We start from the raw sequence: 17690 nt of genomic DNA on the forward strand, positions 1-17690 counted from the left end.
ATATGCTCAAGAGCGCGCGATATGGCTACCAGCTCTGCAGTAAAAATACTGCAGCCAGCCGGAAAGGAGCGCTGTTCAACATGGGCAGCGTGAGCAAAAGCGTAGGCAGTGCGACCATCAACCAGGGAACCATCGGTGTAGACAGTCTCACAGTCCGAAAATGAGGCGAGGAGCGCAAGAAAACGGCGACGGAGGGCCACAGGCGGAACCGAGTCCTTGGGTCCCTGTGCCAAGTCCAGACGGACGGACGGACGGGACAAGCACCAGGGAGGCGTAGGTGCACGGACCCGGAAGGGAGGCAGAAGAGGGAATGACCCCAGTTCGGACAGCAGGGACTGGACGCGGACAGCTACAGAAAGCCCAGACCTAGGTCGCCGTTCGGGCAGATGGAGGACCATGGCAGGGAAAAGCAGGCGATGATTGGGATGGCCGGGCGAGCAATGCACGTGGACAGCATAGTCGGCGAGCAGTCGATGGCGGCGAATCCACAGCGGGGGAACCCCGGCCTCCACCAGTAGACTATCCACGGGGCTCGTACGGAAAGCGCCAGTTGCAAGCCGAACCCCACAGTGATGTATGGGGTCTAACAACTTCAACACTGAGGGTGATGCAGACCCATAGGCCAGGCTCCCATAATCAAGCCTGGACTGCACAAGGCCTCTGTACAATAGCAACAGCGCGCGGCGATCCGCACCCCAAGATGTGTGGCTGAGGCAGCGGAGGGCGTTGAGGTGCCGCCAGCACTTTTGCTTCAGCTGAGTAATATGAGGAACCCATGTGAGCTGGGCATCAAACACGAGTCCCAAGAAGCGGCAAGTGTCCACCACTTCAAGCAGGTGGCCGTCGAGGTAAAGTTCAGGATGAGGGTGGACCGTCCGACGCCTGCAGAAGTGCATAACTCGAGTCTTGGCTGCAGAGAACTGAAAATCGTGAGTCAGAGCCCACGTTTCTGCCTTGCGAACGGCTACTTGCAGCCTGCGTTCGGCGACTCCCGTAGTCGTGGAGCTAAAGGAGATGCAGAAGTCGTCGGCATACAAAGAAGGAGACACCGACGACCCCACGGCTGCAGCCAGACCATTAATGGCCACTAGAAATAACGAGACGCTCAACACCGAGCCCTGCGGGACCCCATTCTCCTGTGTATAGGATGAACTAGAGGCGGCACCGACTTGTACCCGGAAAGAGCGGTGCAATAGAAAGGTTTGAAGAAAAGCCAGGAGCCGACCACGAAGACCCCACTCATCCAATGTAGCAAGGATGTGATGCCTCCATGTGGTGTCATACGCCTTCCGCAGATCGAAGAATACGGCAACGAGATGCTGACGTCGGGCAAAGGCCGTACGGATAGCAGATTCCAGCCGCACCAAATTGTCCGCTGCAGACCGGCCCCGACGGAAGCCACCCTGGGATGGAGTGAGGAGACCGCGCGACTCACGGACCCAACACAAACGCCACCCCACCATACGTTCGAGCAATTTGCACAAAACGTTGGTGAGGGTAATGGGACGATAGCTGTCCACCGCCAGTGGGTCCGCACCGGGCTTCAAGATGGGGACAATAAGACCCTCACGCCATTGCGACGGGAACACGCCCTCGCTCCAAATGCGGTTGAAGATGGTGAGGATGTGTCGCTGGCAGTCCCTGGAAAGATGCTTCAGCATCTGCGCGTGTATACAGTCTGGTCCTGGTGCTGTATCAGGGCAATCGGCGAGGGCAGCGAGGAATTCCCGCTCACTGAAAGGAGCATTGTATTCCTCAGAACGACGCGTGTGGAACGATAACGGCGTCCGCTCGGCTCGCTCCTTGAGAGAGCGAAAGGCGGGGGGATAACTTGCAGTCGCAGAGCTCTTAGCAAAGTGCGCAGCAAGGTGTTCAGCAATGGCGGCAGCGTCCGTGCAGACAGCGCCGTCCAAGGAGATCCCAGGGACACCCATAGGGGTCTGGTGTCCATAAATCCGCCGTATCCGGGACCACACCAGCGAGGGGGAGACACGGGAGCCCAAGGATGAGACATACCGCTCCCAGCACTCCTGCTTACACCGTGTAATAAGACGACGGGCGAAGGCACGGAGCCTCTTAAACGCGATGAAGGTCTCGAGAGACGGGTGCCGCCTATGACGCTGGAGGGCCCGCCTACGTACCCTCCGCCACACACCGTCTGGTGGCTTGCGGAGTATGGATGTAGATGTAGATGTACGGTCGCGAATAGCCTCAGCAATCTCCGGCGACCACCAGGGTACAGCCTTCCTCCGAGGGAGTCCAGTAGAGCGGGGGATGGCAGCCTCGGCCGCCGAAATGATGGACGTAGTGAAGACACATACCACCTCGTCAATGTCACCCTGCGGGGGAGACTCAACGGTTGCCGCAGAAGTAAAACGCGGCCAGTCAGCCCTGTGGAGAGCCCAGCGGGGCAGGCGCCCAGAAGAATGACACTGGGGCAGTGACAAATAGATGGGAAAATGGTCACTACCACACAGGTCAGGATGCACTCTCCAGTGGAGGGATGGGACAAGTCCGGGGGTGCAAAGAGAGAGATTGATGGCCGAGAACGAGCCATGGGTCACACTGAAATGCGTGGGAGCACCGGTGTTCAAGAGGCTAAGGTCGAGCTGAGCCAACAAATGCTCCACGGCACGACTGCGGTCATCGGAGACTGTCCCACCCCATAGAGGGTTGTGGGCATTGAAATCGCCCAGCAACAAGAAAGGTGGCGGCAGCTGGGCTATCAGAGCAGCCAGGACGTGCTGCCTGACAGCACCATCCGGTGGAAGGTAAATACTGCAGATGGTAAGAGCCTGTGGCATCCACACCCGTACAGCGACAGCCTCTAAAGGCGTCTGGAGATAGACAGACTCGCTGTGCAGAGTGTGAAGGACATATATGCAGACGCCACCAGACACCCTTTCATAAGCTGCCCGGTTCTTAAAATAACCCCGATAGCCACAGAGGGCGGGGGTTCGCATTGCTGGAAACCAAGTTTCCTGCAGAGCAATGCAAAGGAAAGGATGTAGGCTGATAAGTTGGCGGAGCTCAGCTAGATGGCGGAAGAAACCGCTGCAGTTCCATTGGAGGATGGTATTAGCCATGGATGGGAAAGGCTTGAAGGGACTGGGGAGGCAGATTACGCCTCCAGGGCCACTGCTGCTACTGAGTCACCACCTGGACAACAGCCATCTAGTGCGTCCGAGGGACTGGCGAGATCCATGTCCTCAGCGGACGCCAGAATCTCCACCTCGTCCTCTGAGGCGGAGCTTGTAGTAAGCGGTGGGACGGGTGCCACCGCAATGTTGGTATTCTTGGGGACTTTCTTCTGGTTCTGTTTCTGTTTCTCCCGTTGTGCCTTCGGTGGGTCAGGCTTGGAGGGCTTAGAGGGCTTCACAGGGTCAGTCTCAGGGACGGAGGACGACCGGGAGGCCCTACGACCAGGGACTGGTGGTTGTTTGAGCCACTTGCCGGTGTCTGCTGTGCCGCTGGTCGGAACTTCCGAAGGGAGGTCCCCAAGGGACCCCTTCCTTGCGAGGGTAGCCGAAGAAGGCGGACGCTTCTCCGGCTGTGAAGGGGGAACTGAAGTCCCCGATCGGTGGGGGGGTGTTGCTCCCGAAGTAGATGGAGCAGGAGCAATAGGTTGTGAAGTGCCCCCCACAAGCAAGGGGGCTGGTGGATGCTGACCGATCTTAGAGCCGATTCGTGATGACGGGAGAACCGTCGTTGCAGCAGCGGCGTAGGTGGACGTCATTGCGACAGGACGGAGTCTCTCATATTTCCGTCTAGCCTCGGGATAGGTCAGGCGGTCCAAGGTCTTATATTCCATTATCTTCCTTTCTTTCTGCAATATCCTACAGTCCGGCGAGCAGGGGGAATGGTGTTCTCCGCAGTTAACACAGATAGGAGGCGGGGCACATGGAGTATCGGGATGCGAAGGACGTCCACAATCCCGACACATGAGGCTGGAAGTACAGCGAGATGACATGTGCCCGAACTTCCAGCGTTTAAAACACCGCATTGGTGGAGGGATATATGGCTTCACATCACAACGGTAAACCATCACCTTGACCTTTTCGGGTAATACATCACCTTCAAAGGCCAAGATGAAGGCACCGGTGGCTACCTGATTATCCCTCAGACCCCGATGGACGCGCCGGACGAAGTGAACACCTCGTCGTTCGAGGTTGGCGCGTAATTCATCGTCGGACTGCAGAAGAAGATCCCTGTGGAATATAATACCCTGGACCATGTTGAGACTCTTATGCGGCGTGATGCTAACGGAAACATCCCCCAACTTGTCACAATTGAGCAACCTCCGTGACTGGGCAGAGAATGCCGTTTTGATGAGCACAGAACCAGAGCGCATCTTGGACAAGCCCTCCACCTCCCCGAACTTGTCCTCTAAATGCTCCACAAAAAACTGGGGCTTGGTCGACATGAACGATTCTCCATCAACCCGCGTACACACGAGGTACCGGGGTGAATATTCTCCACCGCCTTCTTTAGCAAGACGTTCCTCCCATGGAGTAGCTAGGGAGGGAAACGATCTCTGATCAAATTTTTTCCCGTTGAGGTTAGACCTCGATCGCTTAGAGACTGCTGGTGGAGGCCCACCAGCGAGAGATGATGTACCACGCTTCATTGCGGGTCATCCGCCCTGATGCCACCTACTCCGACCAAGGGCCCTCCCCACGGGCGCCACCCAGCCGCAGCAATAGCCACCTGGCAGGACGGCCATTGCCGGGAGTCCCGATGCCCCAGGTAGATGGGCACCCACTCCTTGGCATACGTGGGGAGTTAACGGCGCAGGCATCAGTAGAGCGATCCCTGTGTTGTCAGGGGGCTACAACCAAGAGGGTACATGGCGGCCCCACCACAACGGACTGGCTACCGTGCTGGATCTTAGGTGCAAGAAAGGTCGTCGTCGCAGTTAAAAGCAACACTGCATAGTGCAGCGTGGTAATCGTACCCAAGAGATGGAAAACGAGCGGGACACCATTGCAACGACGAAAATGCCGGCGAAAGGTTGCAATGCACGACGGATACAGTGGACCATGTAAGGCGCCCATCCCCAATTGGCTAGCTCTTCGGAATAATTTAGAAAGATGGAGGTCAAACCCGAGAGGGGACCATCACATAAGGCCGAAACATTTGAGACTCCTTTTAGTCGCCTCTTACGACAGGCAGGAATTCCGCGGGCCTATTCTAAACCCCGAACCCGCAGGGGGGAATGATTTAGAGGACAGGATGGGCAGCAATCTGGGGTTGTTTGCTGATGATGCTGTGGTGCATGGTACTGTACTAATTAAAAGTTATCATCTGAAAACTTCACTATTATACGAGATAGGAAATTTAGAATAAGCTGAGTGGAATAATCTGAAGCAGTGACACCACTCACCGGAAAGCACTCATTCCAGTCTCTGTGAGAAGATATTTTAATTCACTGGAAAATAATTCAATTAAAATATATACATACTTAAAGTTTGGAACCAGGCACACTGTTTACTTCTGAAGATCACCTATGTATTATCATAGACATTATTTTTGTGGACTGAATGGCATCCTTTATTAATATGTAAAGTAATTAATTAAAAACTTAATAAAATTAACATAAGGCATTATACATTGAAATATGACTGCCAAACTTTTAGCTAGGGTGTTCCTAACATGGATGAATAAAGTGGTTGCATGAATTTTTCTAATGTAATAATCCACAACATATTTCATAAACCCAATTTTGGTCTGAGTATACAGCCCATCCAAAGTAGTAAATCTTAACCTAGTCATTTTCAAATAATTACAGGATTCCGAATGCAGCAAAAATTTTTACATCACCCTTTATAAGACCAATCCTACACAAAGTAGTCAGTCAGTGGCAATCTCTCACATGATTAACCTATCTGCATTCATATTATCAAAAGTCAGTCCACCTAACATCTTCATTAACATCTTCCGTTTCTTTTTCTACAGTCTTTGCAGTGACATGCATTACCTTTAACTTTTTGGAAACATTCAGTAGGCAGCATATGGGTTGTGTAATTGTGTCAACATTATGAAAGACAGTGTACATGGGTTACATTCCTGGAAACTGGATGTATCAAACTGTATGCAGCAGGAATACTGTGGTTATGTTAATACGTCACTCTTCATCTGATGAAATGCTCTGTGTTTACATCAACACTGTCACACTACTGTTTCGGATTGTGGTTTTTTTTTCACCGGTAATAAACATTTATCAAAGATCTGAGAGTGGTCATCAATTTGACTTCAAGGAATAGATACTCAAAATCAATTATAGTATTTATTTTGGCATACATTACAGGACAACTTTCCACAGAATTGTTCACTAATAGTGCGATCTTCTGTCAATGAGAGAGCAAATGCAGAATACAAAGTTGCAGCTAAGCAATGTCCCCAGATGGTTGTCACAGCAACTGGAAACTGTGTCACAAACAAAATTTAGTTTCTGTGTCATTATCAAAAAATAGGAAATGAAAGTCATTAGCCATTTGTGAGCAGAGGCTTCAAGCAATTCTTTTTGTGCTACACAGTTCTGTTTCTTTTCTTTCTAATCAGATTTTTTCAAGATTCTAAATAATACATGATCAAAATAATGTCTTTGCAGTATTTGCTTTCAATTCAGCACATTAAGGCCATAAATGCATTTTTCTTTGTAGTAGCATACACACAGTGGGCAATATGTGGCAAAGTAACATAAGAATGATAAGGACAGGATATGAACAACTGACTTTTGCTTTTGTTGATCTATATTGTTAACTGTTCACAAACTGTGCTCTGAGTTGTTGCTTCAGATCATCATACGTGTTTGTATTACATCTGAACATTCTATCATATAATTGTCATTAATTATTTAGATAAAAACTTTAATTTTTTTATCACTCACCTGCAGCAGTAAAGGATCACTATTCACTGTCAACATTTTTAGTTGTTGGTATTAATGTACGGGGACTATAAACAGAAAGTAGGAATTGTTATATCCTAGCCAGTAATGCCACCCGAGCCCGCTGCCAAAAGGTTGGCAGCATCCAAGTCCGGACGCCGTCCGCATAAGCAGCGCCAGCGATAAAGGAAATCGCCGCAAGTCTGCGCGCGCCACCGCTGGCTTCTGGCTTCTTAAGCGCTGGAGTCGCGAGCACTAGTTCAGTTCCGGACTCTGCCGCTCACTTGTATACTCGCCACCGCATTGTGTACTTGCTAGTCAGTGTGGGTACATCGCAGCAGAGTTGTTGTTTGTCGTCAGGCGACGCTGACCTAGCCGCCCCGGCTCGAACTAGACAGATTTCTGTAGACACAATGTTCACCACTGTGTTTCTGTATCATCGTTAATAAAGATAAGTACCGACTTTCATTCAATCCGAGTGTTTGGGTTTTCATCTTTCTGTTCACTGTTCCAGCGGACCGGTCGGCCCGCTATTAAAAGTGTGGTGGTGTTTGTCGCTACGAAGGCCGCCACAAAAGGAATGACGTGACAGCTAGCTTATATTCATCTTACATTTAAAATAATATTTTAATTGTTATGTCTATCACAGTTTTGAAACTAGTAGAGGTGACAAAAAGAATGAAATCTTCACCTCTCAAGAAAACGATCAGTGTTACGCCCACCAAACAGTAGTCACTTTCCTGGCACCTGGCAGGGCCGATGGGTGAACACTGTCACACAGCCGGTACGAGAATGGTTGGCCTCAGTGGCATCTAGTACTTCGTAATAAAGGGTGTAAAACAGGATCACACTAGTCCAGCCCATCAACACAGAAACGCTGTTATTACTAGACCAAATGGTTAGTGGTTTTTGTTTTACTTAAATGTTTGACAGTTGGAAACAATAGGAAAAATTATATGGATCTTAGTGCAGCTACAAAGACTACCTTAATACACAACATATTTCTCATATAGACATAAAATCATGTTAATACTGAGAAACAAATATGCTTTCAGTTTGTGTCTTATCCTTGTCTGGAGATGCAATTTTCAGCTCCTTAGATACTCACTGAACATCCCTCAGAAAAGTCTAATACATTCGAACTGTGGCATCTCAACTCTTGTTTGTATTATCTCCATTCACTAATACTACTTTGACATGCATGTAGAAATGCAAGTGTCAGTTGTGAAAAGCTTAAAACGCTGTAGGAGGGACAAATAAAATTGCAGATCAGTTACTAAATCCATTTACAACTCCACATCATGTCATACAAAAAGTGCAAATCAGGAGCAATGTTTTTACTGGCTGTGATTCTTGTGAATTGCTCATTTCCTTCCTTGTTTTATGGTGTAGACATATAGTTGTAAACATATAGTATGTTGACAGCACTGTCTCTCCTTTCCTGTTATGCTGTGTGACACTTTACAGTTCAGCATATCAAAAGGCAAGGGATCTTGCAACTTATGCCACTGAAAATGTGAGAAAATATGTGTGGTGGAGACAGGAGCAGGAAAATACAATGATGGTGAAGAGAAGTGGTGAGATTGGTTTGAAGATCCAGAAATAAACATATCACTCTGAGCATGCGGAGATGATAGTCGCTTTTGTGGTGTGTGTGTGTGTGTGTGTGTGTATGTGTGTGTGTGTGTGTGTGTGTGTGTGTGTGTGAGGGGGGGGGGGGGGGGGAGGAGGGCGCGCGCGCGTGCCATCACATATCTCTTTTGTGTATCTGGAGGTGGATTCTCTCAAAAAATTTAATTTAGTATTACATACACGTCAATCAAAAATAAATATAAAATTAGACTTTATTACAAATCATATAACACTGTTCCCTGATTACATAAACATTGCATTGGATTACTCAAATTTAAAGAACTTTTTTATGAATTATACAACATAGAATGCATTATTAATCATGTACAAACAAAACCAGAAAGACATAACTTGAACAAATCAGACTACAATCCAAATTTTTCTGCCTTAAAAATTAATTACGACAATAATATGATTATTACACAAAATTTTCTTCTTCTTACTTTCAAATAACGTGTTATTATCTCTTAGGAATCTTTATTACTTCCAAGCAAGTTAAAAGATTTCAGTGCTCGTTCTATTTCACACATTTCTGTACTACAGAAAAATTCATCAGATCATAATGTGGGTCACATTTTCTTCTTGTATTGTGGTTGTGGTACATTTGATTGTGAGAAAGTTATGATTGAAGAGAGAGAATGTTTGGTTGTGGTCAATGTCCCCACTTTCTTAAAAAGGCTAAGATAGGAGATTTCTCGGGTGACAAGACACATGTAACTCTTTAATAATCTCATTTTGGGTGTAGACATTTTTCATTGCCCATTAACTGCCTTAGAAAACATTCACAATTCCACAAGTAAATGAAAATATTTCATTCATATTAGGAATTATTCTGATGGCAAGTGTTGCAGAGCACATACTTTTAATTTTCTAAATTAGGAGCATGTGCAACTCCCAATTTTGCTACAATCAACACAACACATCACTATAATCCACCTATACTATACGGCTTGATGATGGCATCCCCTTTGGGGCAATATTCTGGAGGAGAAATGCTTTCCCTTTTGGATTTCCCAGTTGGTGAATACTAAGGAGGAGGTCACCAGAAAAACATTTCAATTTTGTAATGGAGGGAAGTTGGAGGGGAGGGGGCAGGGGTAACATTATAAAGGGAGAACAATTTTTGACAACAGCACACAGAGCCAAATGGATGTAGATTGCAGCAGTTATACGAAAACAAAAAGATCTGTACAGAAAAGACAAACAAGAATAGATGCACCAAATAAGTCTTGGCCTTCAAAGTAACCACTGTTAGCTACAACACACTTCTGGCATCAGTTGTAAAGCTGTTGGAAATTGTCAAAAAATTTTCTTGTGCAATCACTCAAAGCACTGTGGTCACACACCGTTGCATATCTGTGGCATAGCAGGTGATGAGACCTGGTGCTACCAATAAGATCCTGAGACCGAGTGACAGTCCGTGGCACAATGTTTGTTGTCTTCTCCATCTCCCAAAAAGAGTCTTCTGTCAAAATCCAAGATTAAAGGATGTCAATTGCTTTTTTCAAAAGCAAAGTCTTGATCAATCATGAATTTCTATCTGAGGGAGGTGAGGGAAATGTCTGTCGCTCAGTCTCCGGATCGCACTGGTAGCACCCGGTCTCACCTCCTGTAATGATGCGATAAATCCAACAACGCATGACCACGTTACTTAAAACTATTCCACAAGAAGTGTTTATGAACAGTTTTCAATAGCTTTACAATTAGTGTCACAAATGTGTTGTAGCTAATGGTGATTACTTTGTAACTCTCATTTTCTTTATTTTCTGAGACCATTCATCGAACTTTTTGGATGTACCTTGTATCTTTCGGAGTATAATAGCATACTGTAATGCATAATGGTGATAGGTTTTCATTATCATGTTCTTGTGTTTAAAAAGATGGTTTATGCCACCTTACCTTATGTAAACTGCCTTTCAAAAGAGCTGCCCTGTCTTTCATTCTCTTGTACTTCTGAACAAATCCTTCAATCTGCCACTAGAACAAAACAAGAAAGAAAATTGTTGTGAACAAAACCACAGGAATTTGCCCAAGTATTCAATCTGCAGTAAAATTAACTTGAGGAAGCTGCTTGGTCCAAAACTACTTGTAACCACCTGTCAAAAGCCCAAATAGCCATCTTTCACAGTGAGGACATGCATGGAGAGTGTCAGTGAGGTTCCAGAAGGTACCAACAGGGATGTGGACCCACTCCAGTTCCACTATCGTGGCCAAGTGTGCTATGTTTCACAGCCGAGGGCCAAAGATTCATGGCAAAAACAGTATCAAAGTAGTCACCGCATATTCTCAACTGGGTTTTGAATTCAGCCTTAGGGTAGAGGAGGGTGCAGGGAGGGGGTAGGGGGAGGCAGGGGAGCATGAGCACAGTGAACTCCCTCTGGTGCTCATGGTACTACACACTTACACTACGAAGTGTGTGACATACTCCATTGTTCTGCTGGTAGACGTTATCTTGCCAAGGGAAAATAAATTGCACGTATGAGTGGAACTGGTCCCCAAGGACTGATGCTTACTTTTGTTGAACCACTGTGCTTTCCAGAATGATGAAATCACCCAGGGAAAACCACAAAAATATTTGCAACACCATAAACCCCCTCCACCGGCCTGAACACTTCAACAATTGTTGCAGTGCCATACATGCCAAAAGCCATCTGTCTGATGGACCATAAAACACGATTCATTTGAAAAGGCCATCTTTTGCCACTCAGTGGCATGCAAATTCCTGCCTTTCTCGATGATGGACAACAGCCAGAATACATGCATGAACCAAACCATTGATGCAGAGGCCCATATGCATCAACATTTGTTGAACGGTCATTGAGGAGACACGGTTGGTAGCCCCTTGGTTCATCTGGCCGGTCAGTTGCTCAACAGTTGCATATTCATTCACCCACACATGTCTTTGCACCACAGTTGCCTGCATGCTGGTTTTGGATGGCACTAATTCGCCATGCACAGTATACTTTCACCACGGTGGCATGTAAACAGTTTACAATCTTAGCCTTTTTGGAAATGCTTCTACACTTGGCCCAAAAACCAATGATGTCCGATAAATAGCTCTGTTTCAGCATTACGACAACATCTGTACTGTTTTCTGCATCACCCCTCGACCCACTTTATATATACTCCAATGCTAATGCTGGCATCTGCCTTCTGTGAGTGGTTACTGCATGTTGATATAAAACATAGGCAGTGCTCACATTAATGTGACTGAACTGTGTATAAAATTACAAAGAGATAGATGGGGTGGGCAGTACTTACCTTTAGAAGGTGGAATTTCAAGTACTGCTGATGGACACTTGTAAGTGCATTGGGTGTGGGGGGGGGAAAAAAAAAAGAAAATTCGAATTCACTAGTTTCCTGATGTCTGAGGGACCTCTTCCAATCATCCCCAAGCTATCAATCTTTCCTCCTTGGGGAACAAACAAAGTTATGAGATATCTCCCTTCCTCAGTCCCCCTCATTTTGTGAGTGACAATCAGCAGCACTGGCAATTTCACCTCCTAAATATAAGTAGTGGTCGGCCATAGTGTATCACTGGAATTAAATATTTTTCTGCTAGCAAAAATTACACCCCATACAGAATTGCAGTCAAATAGCATTAGATGTAATTTTTATTTACCAAGCAGCTGCAGATACAGGCATACACAGTGAAGTATAACAGCGCTATTTTTCAGGTTCTTTCCGATGAAGAAAGTACAGAAGCAGGAATAGTAACTGAAATTAAATGGAAAGAATGAAAGGAAAAGCAAGTGCTCTTACTGTGTTGTTCACCTCCTCCTTGCTCCAGGAACTCTTGAGAACTTTTTCTATTTAATCTCAGTATGCATTGTTTCATCCAACCTGTCTTATCTTTTCAAATAAGGAAAATCCAGGATGGAATATAACAATATTATGGAAATACAAGTCACCACTCACCGTATGGTAGAGATGCTGAGTCACAGATAGGCACAACAGAAAGACTGTCACAAATAAGAAGCTTCCGGCCACTAAGGCCTTACTGGCCAAACCTTCTTGTTTGTGACAGGCTTTTAGTTGTGCCTATCTATGACTTAGCATCTCTGCTTTATAGTGAGTGGTAACTTTCCTTTTTTCTCTTTTGGAAGATTAATATAACTCCAGTTTCAAAAAAACAATTATGTTTTTCTTGACTAGGTTTTCCTCGTCTGTGTTAATGTCTTCCTTGATGCTTGGTAAGCAGTTTCTATCAATATTTTATATAACAATTATATGTTTGCAACTCAGGAGATTTAAAAATACAGGGTGTACATAAAGTCTAGGAACAGTTTCAATTATTTATTGCACAGAAACCAAACACTGTGCAGATATCACACATATGTCATATCGAAGAGAAACACTGAAAGTTTTTTTTCCCCCTATGTTTAGAACCAAGTATGGTAAGAAGCCAACAACAAGAAAGGCCATGTACCACTGCCACAACAAATTCGTTATGACAGGTAGCTTGTGCCTGGCGAAGAGAAGCGGACATCCTAGTGTGAGTGCAGTGAATGTGGAGCACTTACGAGAGATATTCATAAGGAGTCCTAGGAAATCGGCGCATCATGCATCCTGTGAACTGGAAATTACTCCAATGACAGTGTGGAAAGTCCTGCTACAGAAGCTGTCTATGAAACCATTAAAATTGGAGCTAGTGCAGAAGCTCAATGGCAACGACAAAGACAAGCATTCTGAGATTTGTTCACAGTGATAACAAGTGAATGGGGTGGGTATGGCATTGTTGAACACTTCATTTTTAGTGACCAAGTAACTTTTCACAGTACTGTGAAAGTGAACAGGCACAACTGTCGAATCTACGGTATGAAGCATCCACACAAATGCACTGAATTTAAGCGTATTCCCCAAACACAGGTGCCAATGCTAAGGAAAAGGTAATGAGGGTTAGAGGGCAGAAGGAAGAAGTAGTAAACCAGTTCATTCAGAAACTCGGAGATATTAAGTGGGACTGTATATATAACTGTCAAGTGGGAATAAATAAAACTGAAACTGCTTTTAAGAACTTCCTTAAAAATTATTTAAATTTGTGGTATTCTTGTTCTCCTCTTATAAAGATCAATCTTAAAAGCCAACCTATAAAGAAAAACATTAAGTGGTACACAGATAAACTTACCAATATGAGGGAAAATACACTCCTGGAAATTGAAATAAGAACACCGTGAATTCATTGTCCCAGGAAGGGGAAACTTTATTGACACATTCCTGGGGTCAGATACATCACATGACCACACTGACAGAACCACAGGCACATAGACACAGGCAACAGAGCATGCACAATGTCGGCACTAGTACAGTGTATATCCACCTTTCGCAGCAATGCAGGCTGCTATTCTCCCATGGAGACGATCGTAGAGATGCTGGATGTAGTCCTGTGGAACGGCTTGCCATGCCATTTCCACCTGGCGCCTCAGTTGGATCAGCGTTCGTGCTGGACGTGCAGACCGCGTGAGACGACGCTTCATCCAGTCCCAAACATGCTCAATGGGGGACAGATCCGGAGATCTTGCTGGCCAGGGTAGTTGACTTACACCTTCTAGAGCACGTTGGGTGGCACGGGATACATGCGGACGTGCATTGTCCTGTTGGAACGGCAAGTTCCCTTACCGGTCTAGGAATGGTAGAACGATGGGTTCGATGACGGTTTGGATGTACCATGCACTATTCAGTGTCCCCTCGACGATCACCAGTGGTGTACGGCCAGTGTAGGAGATCGCTCCCCACACCATGATGCCGGGTGTTGGCCCTGTGTGCCTCGGTCGTATGCAGTCCTGATTGTGGCGCTCACCTGCACGGCGCCAAACACGCATACGACCATCATTGGCACCAAGGCAGAAGCGACTCTCATCGCTGAAGACGACATGTCTCCATTTGTCCCTCCATTCACGCCTGTCGCGATACCACTGGAGGCGGGCTGCACGATGTTGGGGCGTGAGCGGAAGACGGCCTAACGGTGTGCGGGACCGTAGCCCAGCTTCATGGAGACGGTTGCAAATGGTCCTCGCCGATACCCCAGGAGCAACAGTGTCCCTAATTTGCTGGGAAGTGGCGGTGCGGTCCCCTACGGCACTGCGTAGGATCCTACGGTCTTGGCGTGCATCCGTGCGTCGCTGCGGTCCGGTCCCAGGTCGACGGGCACGTGCACCTTCCGCCGACCACTGGCGACAACATCGATGTACTGTGGAGACCTCACGCCCCACGTGTTGAGCAATTCGGCGGTACGTCCACCCGGCCTCCCGCATGCCCACTATACGCTCTCGCTCAAAGTCCGTCAACTGCACATACGGTTCACGTCCACGCTGTCGCGGCATGCTACCAGTGTTAAAGACTGCGATGGAGCTCCGCATGCCACAGCAAAATGGCTGACACTGACGGCGGCGGTGCACAAATGCTGCGCAGCTAGCGCCATTCGACGGCCAACACCGCGGTTCCTGGTGTGTCCGCTGTGCCGTGCGTGTGATCATTGCTTGTACAGCCCTCTCGCAGTGTCCGGAGCAAGTATGGTGGGTCTGACACAGCGGTGTCAATGTGTTCTTTTTTCCATTTCCAGGAGTGTATGTTATCGTTGTACCACATGTATAAAAATTCTCTGAAAGGTGGAACGGAGCAGAAAGATGATTTGTACAAAGCATATCTTGAATGTAAGAGAACCTACAGAACTAAGCTTAGAATGGTAAAAAGAACAGCATACGAAAGATACATTGAAGGGGCTCCTAATAAGAGCAAAGCTGCATGGAATGCTGTTGCACAAGAGCATTGCAGGAATGATGAACATCGCATAGCTCTTGACCCAGATAAAGTTAATCACTTTTTCATGGACTCTGTAAGTTATATTAGGAACAAAATTGAAACAACAACCACTAATGCAAGTGATCTACTTAAGCAACAACAACCTAAAAATAATACATTTAAATGGAGGACAATCGCACCCACTGAGATTACAAAGGTAGTGGAAAAGTTCTCAAACTCCAAGAGCATGGACTGCTCTTGGTTGTCCAATTACATAATTAAAAAAACAGTGCATATAATTAGTGAACCATTGGCCTCTCTGTTTAATAAGTGTTGAAAGTTTGGAGTCTATCCTACAACTCTAAAAATATCGAAAGTTATCCCAGTGTATAAAAAAGGGGACAAACATGATCTCAAAAATTACCGACCAGTTTCAATAGTTCCCATTTTCTCGAAAATGCTTGAATCTCTTATTTATAACCAACTGAACCACTACTTTGAGTTGCATAACTTACTCTCTAATAGTCAATTTGGCTTCCGCGATGGAAAAAATACCACCACTACTGTTCTTCCAATTGTGAATGAAGTAATAACAGCCACTGAGAATAAAAATAAAGCCTCACTTCTTTTATGTGATTTAAGTAAGGCATTAGACTGGATTTCTCATTATATCTTAATTGCTAAACTCAAATTCTATGGCATACAAGATTCTGCATTGGCAGTAATTGAATCATACCTAAAAATTGGAAGCAGTTTGCCTATGTCAGAAACAGAGACTCACAATTGCTAGAAGTTAAGACAGGAGTGCCACAAGGTTCTGTCCTTAGGCCCTTCTTTTTTATAACTGGAGTCAATGATTTACCTCATTGTATCCCCACTACTGTTATTTGGTTATGCTGATGCCACAACTTTGCTTGCTCAGCACGAGAACATATGAGTTCTGCAAGATATGATGCAAGATGGTATGGAAGCAGCACTAAATTGGTTCTCACCAAATACACTGCTTTGCAATCCTTATAAAAACCAACAGATTACACTGGGATTGTCAAAAGAGGTATAGGTGAAAGCAGTTAAAATTCTAGGAATGCATGTAGACTAAGTTAATGTGGGAAACACACATCAACTATACCTGCGCAAAATTGTCTCGAGATACGTATTTAATGTGGAAACTGAGGAGCCTGGTGACAAAAGAATATTTAAAAGTTATTTATTTTGGACTCTTTCAGTCACAGATAGAGTATGGACTGCTGATATGGGGACTCTCTCTTCACATCACTGAAGTTCTAAAAATTCAGAAAAAAGTGATAAGGCCAATGAGCAATTCTGGTAGATCAGAGCACTGCCAACCACTCTTCATTCAGCTGAAAATATTAACCATTATTAATCTTTATATATACGCCTCAGCATTGTATGCAAAAAACAATATAGCAGATTTTGAAATGGGGGAAAACATGCACCACCATAATACCAGAGGCAAAACAAAATTAGACATACCTAGGCACAGGCTGACAAGAACAGGGAATTCCCATCGAATCAATAGTCTAAAAATATTTAATAAACTTCCATTTTCTTCTCGGTCGGATTACATAAAGAGCTTCAAGAGCAAGCTATTAAATTGGTTACTAATCAATCCTTTTTACAATGTAACAGAATTTATGAATATAAAATCAATCAACATTAATTTTTAAGGATTTCATTATGTGATGTCAGTGAATGTATTTATCTTATGTTATGGTGTATGTTATCATCTATGGGCACTATTTGCAAAGCTCATTTAGCTTTAAGGTACTATTCAAGGAAAATGTTATATGATATCCATTTAAATTGCCTATTTCACCTCAGGTGGTCAATGGTGAACAAAGAATCTGAATCTGTACTGCAAAGGTAAATTCTTTTGTGTCTTGTCACGTCAAAAATTGTATGGGCCATTCTTCTTCGCCAAGAGCACTGTCACTGGAAATTCCTACTTGCACATGTTGCAGCAATGGCTGATGCCTCAAATGAGATTGGACTCTCTGTTCATCTTTCAGCAGGATGGGGCTCCACCCCATTTTCATCGTGAAGTTCGTGGGTACCTGAACACGGAGCTGTCACATCGATGGCTCGGCCATGCTACAGAAGGGGAAATCTGTTTCATGAAATGGCCCTCCCAATCTTCAGATCTCACTCTGTGTGACTCTTTTGTGTATGTACTACCTCCACCATATTATGTAGCAGAGCTCCGGGAGTGAATACGGGAAGTGACTGCCACAGTCAACGATGCCATGCTCGGATGGGTAAGGCAAGAATTCGATTACCGTATTGTCATCTACCTGATCACTCATGGTTCGCATATCAAATGTTTGTAGACAAAAATAAACTTTCAAAAAGTTTCTCTTCGAAATGCAGTATGTATGGCATCTGTACAATGTTTTGTTCTTGTGCAATAAAT

General features: G+C 45.5%; 1 protein-coding gene across 6 annotated transcripts in view; it reads right to left on the bottom strand.

The window, feature by feature from the left end:
• The window catches only part of LOC126213262 (uncharacterized), a 96717-nt gene that overhangs the window by 43925 nt on the left and 35102 nt on the right, over positions 1-17690 (bottom strand). For all 6 annotated transcript variants that reach the window (XM_049940924.1, XM_049940919.1, XM_049940922.1 and 3 more), the window contains one exon: positions 10418-10495. In XM_049940924.1, the coding sequence (XP_049796881.1) occupies positions 10418-10495 (78 nt within the window). The remainder of the gene's footprint in view (positions 1-10417; positions 10496-17690) is intronic.

This window comes from Schistocerca nitens, chromosome 11 (genome assembly GCF_023898315.1).
Source record: "Schistocerca nitens isolate TAMUIC-IGC-003100 chromosome 11, iqSchNite1.1, whole genome shotgun sequence".
Taxonomy (NCBI): Eukaryota; Metazoa; Arthropoda; class Insecta; order Orthoptera; family Acrididae; genus Schistocerca; species Schistocerca nitens.